General features: G+C 37.1%; 1 protein-coding gene across 1 annotated transcript; it reads right to left on the bottom strand.

The window, feature by feature from the left end:
* Positions 1-1,638: 1,638 nt before the first annotated feature.
* Positions 1,639-4,671, bottom strand: Cfl2 (cofilin 2 (muscle); the record flags this gene model as incomplete). The annotated part of the gene is given in 3 exon segments (XM_013510377.1): positions 1,639-4,078; positions 4,165-4,241; positions 4,364-4,671. Coding segments are annotated over 3 exon segments (498 nt in total), but the record flags the coding sequence as incomplete, so codon positions are not given.
* Between the last annotated feature and the right edge of the window lie 681 nt (positions 4,672-5,352).

Genomic DNA, 5,352 nt, shown 5'->3' with positions numbered 1-5,352 from the left:
ACTAAAGGTGGGTGACACCATCCCTGTTTATCCGCGTTTTATAGCTGGAACAATTAAGGCTCTTAGGTTAAATAATTTGCCTGAGATCATTCAGTTAGTTTTGAAGACCTCTATGTGATAACCCAAGCAGTCTGATGTCAGAGTACTGGTACTTAACCACTAGAATCACAGTACTATCTCTCCTTCTAAATTATGTTGGGAAAAGACCAAAAGAACACAACACTGCTGGGCACACCTATAATCTAGCCCAGTAATCCAAACCTTTGGGCAGTTAGGGCAGGAGCATCACTACAAGTTTAATGCCAGCCTGAACTACACAGTGTGACCCTTTCTCAAGAAACAAACAAGAACACACTAAAAAGATCAAGTCATGATCACGTCAGAAGTTGCACTTCTAAGTTAACTATACCTTCTACATGTCCAAGAAAAGGTGTATCATTTAATTAGTCCTTAAACGAGAGTGAGTGGAGTAATTACAAAGTAGAGGTGCAATGGTTTTTAATAAATCTTATTAACTTGGCTGTTTTATCTCTTTACATCTATTAAGGGTAAATGTTTAAACAAATTATTACATTTACGTAACTTTTTCCTGTTTCCAAAAAACCATTTGTTTTTCCACCAGCAATGGTAGACAGATATTATCATTTCCGTATCATGCACTAAAAAAACTGAGGCTCAGAATGAATAATTTGCCCAATTACATGGAGAGGAAACTGGACTAAAAACTCCCAGTTCTACATGGAAAGACAGCATTTATGATTCTGAAGCAAAGGAAAAGCCTGACTTGTTTATTCCCTACAGTGAGACACAACACCTATAGACTCAGCTGTCTGAGAACATTGTATGAGGCTGGCCTGCACACCTCAGGCTTTACTCTTCACAGAAAAATGACTATTATTTCGCATCTCCAACTACTATTAAATTTGCAAGCAAAAACAGGACCTAAAGAGGGCAGAACAAGATTTTTCTTTTGGTACTGGGAACTGGACTCATGACTTTTTTTTTTTTTTTTTTTGGTTTTTCTCCGGTACCGAGAACCGAACTCATGACCTTGCGCTTGCCAGGCAGGCGCTTTGTCGCTGAGCTAAATCCCCAGCCCCCCATGACCTCATACTTGCCAGGCAGGTGCTGTACCACTGAGCTACATCTCTGGCCCCAGGACAAGATTTTTTAAAAGGCAAACCTAATGAATGTCCCAAGCCCTTCAACAGTTTATCACTGCTAAGATTTAAAAAAACAAAACAAAACATTTTGAAGTTTTTTTTCCCAATGCCTATTAGCTAAGATCCCATAGACTGGCTGTCTCAAAGATCTGTATCAGAGAAATTCAAACCTCATAAGAGACTTTTCACCTAATGTACTAAAATGGCACATAACTACAGAATGCTGGCCATACTATTTTACATAATGATCGAAAATGACAGCTGAGAGCCAGTTTGGGACAAATGCCAACTGTCCACATTTGTCTGAAAATGCTAAAATTGCTTCAACATTTAAAAAAAAAATTAGTTTCAATAAATGAGAAGATACATCAACTAAAACTCCAAAACAAGACTACAGATAATGGTGCTTTTCATCTGCAATATTTGTTTCTCAACTTTTAGTGTTCCAAAGTGTAAGTAAACACATATCAACAGCTTTAAATATTTCATATATTTTATTTTTTAAACACTTATAATTTCTGCAAGCCAGCAGTAAAATATTGTCCTCAATATTTTACTAATTAGCACCATATACTTTTTAAAGCTAACTGAAACATTGTTTCACTGTAAATGATTATAAAATAAGATCATTTCAAATGCCAAATTAGTCTCAACATGTGATCCATTATTAATTATATCATTATTTTGGTTCTATGCACAAAGGTGTAGTTCAAAGATGAACTACATTAATGTTTTTGTCAATCTAACAAATCAAAGTTATCAGTTTAAAGCAGTATCTAAAAAAAAATAAAAGTATCTAATCTCTATTATATAAAGACATAGGACATCGAATCAGCTATAGAAACAAAAGATATTACATAACTGATTTGCTTTTTAGTTCATTATTAGAACAAGGAAATAATGAAAATCTCCATGGTATGTGTATCTGTTACATATATGGTTTAGGATACATTAATATTCTCATGTTTTGCTTATTAATTTGGCCTTACCAAAAAGCCACTGAAATTTCCAGCACAACTCACAGGGACAGCTGGAAGCCTGAAATAAAATTGCTCAGGGCAAAAAGGATCCCAAGCCATTCATACAATTATAAATGCAAGCCTAGACATTTAACCTGTTTATTAGTCTCACCTGAAAAATCTTTCAAAATATGGAGACAATCTAATTACACTTCATTTTCACATATTTAATACATTTTTAAAAAGGGCTATTTTCATTTCCTGTTTTCTGATAAAAGAATTCTTTAGAACTATGGGGTTAAATTCTGAGCCATGACTGCTTACTAGCATGCCTGTTTTGCATACCAGTAGAATCAAATCCAGTTTTGCCATTTGTGGATAACTATGACAAGATACAAAAGCATGTGTTTGCCATAAATAGCTCTGGCTAACAGCAAAGTGCTCACACTGAGTAGATCAAATTCTCTATAAGGAGTGCAATCTGGACTAAGGCCAAATCCCACTACTAATGTTTAAGATTGCGGTACCAATTCCTTTCTCCAATTCAATTTGGAAAATATATTAAGGACCAGTAGCTCAATGTTTCTAAACATCAGAAATATTAAACTTTTAAAGAACATTTTGTAACTTATTTTCATTATGACCAAATAAGCACGAAAAACTTCCTATTCAAAAATGTAAATGTGAATAAAAAAAATTTATTCAGAAAACTAAATATTCAAGAATACTTATGTCAAAGTGCAAAAAACCCTCTAATTTCCATTATTAAAATAAATAAACATGTTTATAAAAGTACCACTCTTAAAGGATGGTATTTTATATTAGGTGGCTCTAGGGTATTTTTTTAAACCAAAGAAATCCAAAAATCTAGAAAATATCATGCATGAATGTTGTACAAAAAAGTCTTCAAAATGACCAATGCAGACATTAATAACTTTACCTAAAAGTTGTTCCACGTAACATTTTGCAAAATTTCCAAGGAAAACAAGGCAACATTCTGTAATATGCCACACTTTTTATTGCAACGTGGCCATTTTTGTGAGGGTAGGGAGTTTGATCTCAAAACAATGTTCCATTTAAGGCTCTTTTTTACAGAAATTGCCATCATGACTGATATTCGAACTATCTGTAGTGTTGCAAGACTCACATGGTAAACATAAAACTTCTACACTCATTCAGTAGTGTACACTCAACAAAAAACACAAAGGCATTAATACTGTAACAGCTATTTAAGATACGCAGGTAACAGGAATGAACACTGAGGTACTAGGATAAACTGATGACACAGTTAATGAAACTTAATTGGCATTCTTTTCAGAGGATTAAACTCATTACAAAAAAAGTGCTTTCAATGCATAGTGTTATATTTGTGCTGCCATGTCACAAAACTAGGCTTGCCAAGGCAGGTGAGGTGTATGAACGCCGAGCGCCTCACAGAACTGCAATCAAGTGCAACTATAAATAATACTGAAAAAAGTTTACCATCTGACCAGTGGCTAATACTTTCAAGGCAATTCAATTAGCTTATCCTCTGCAGTATTCTAAGGTATTCACATTGACAATCACATTCGTTGTAGTGCTTGCAGCAAGGGAGGCATGTAACCAGCAGTTTTGGCTAAAGGTGGGAAGGCATTCCTCGGGCTGGACTTAAAAGCAACCGTGTTAAACAGTCTAATGGCAATCACTGACAAGCTGCTTAAATGAATGGTATCTCCTTCATTCATTGTGTTGGAAGGGTCCAGTGGAAAGGGAAAAAAATAAAAACAAAACCTAATACTATTCCAATGGACTGAGCTGGAAAAATGAAAGCCCCTTAAGATCCGGATGGCACTTGACTGTCGTTTTATAACGGTTTCCCTTCCAGTGAAACTACTACATTGCCCCCCAGTTTCTCTCCAAGTGTTGAACGGTCCTTAATATCATCCAAGCCATTTACTTGCCACTCGTGTTTAATACCTAAAAAAAAACCAAAAAACCACATCATTACCTTATTACAATTAGGAAACAGTCACTTCTTTGCACAAAGTAGTCAATGTTTGTACCTGTAAATTTCTTTTTAATGGCATCTTTAGAGCTAGCATAAATCATCTTGCTTTTTAACGGTGCACTTTCAGGAGCCCTACAGGAAAAAAAAAAAAAAAATTGTTGAATCTCACTTATTAGAAAAACAAGGGCAAAACTGACTGTGATAATAATAATCCTTGCATTTTAAAAGTACTTTTTTCTTTTGTTTTTACACACCAGAATATAAATACTAGGTCTTCTTTCTTAGACTCTTTTGTTTCGTATGTGGCATCGTACAAAGCATATCGGCAATCATTCAGAGGTAGCAACTTCACAAAAGATGTGTAGGGGTCCTCTACAGTATCACCAATGTCACCCACCAAGATCTGCTTTGCTTCCTCTACAATTATTTGTCTTTTGTCATCGCTTAAACAGAAGAGAACTGCTTTCTTTCGCTTTTTGATCTCCTCTTGTGTAGAAGATTTCCTTACTTTCATATCATTAAAAACTTTGATGACTTCATCATTCACTGTAACTCCAGATGCCTGAAAATAAAGAAGAGTAATTCAGAACAAGTATTTTGGTTTTAGCCAAAATTATTGTTTGCCTAGAAGATTCACTTTAGTCCGGACGTTAAAAATTGTAGAAAACCACGCAAGTAATGCAAGCCGATCTAATTCAACCTGCCCATTCATCCTTCTTAAAGGACAGTGGAGGAAAAAGCAAATGGAAGGTGGATCGAAAGGAACAAATAAATACGCGCTGTCCCATCCCTGAAATGTTTCCTATTTCACTGGGTGATGTCAGAGCTTCAGGAGCAGCAGCAAAAATACCTTCTGTATTGTGTCAACTCTGCAGGCCTTAAAAAAACATTCTGGATTTCAGTGAATGCTTCTACGATTTTTTTCTTTAAAGTCACCCTCGCCGCTGCCGTTTCCTCATAAGGAAAGAGAATCGAGCGTGAACTCCAGCCGCCCGCGGCTGCAGCGTAACCACCCTGCCGCGCACAGGGAGGCTCCGCAAACCCGCGGCGCGGGGGAAAGCTGCGGGCCGCGGGGAAGCATTTGTAAGTGGTCCCGCCGCCTTCGTCTGCGCGGTCGGGTTTTATCGCCGGACATCGAGACCCTGACCCGAAGCCTCCAAAGCGCGGGGCAATTTCAGAGGGCGCGAGTCGCGGAAAAGGGGAACGCGAAGGGCAGACGCGGCCCGCCCGGGCATCCCCGCGC

Source organism: Chinchilla lanigera, unplaced genomic scaffold, assembly GCF_000276665.1.
Source record: "Chinchilla lanigera isolate Chin_1 unplaced genomic scaffold, ChiLan1.0 scaffold00008, whole genome shotgun sequence".
Classification (NCBI taxonomy): domain Eukaryota; kingdom Metazoa; phylum Chordata; class Mammalia; order Rodentia; family Chinchillidae; genus Chinchilla; species Chinchilla lanigera.
This window is presented reverse-complemented; position numbering and strand designations above follow the sequence as displayed.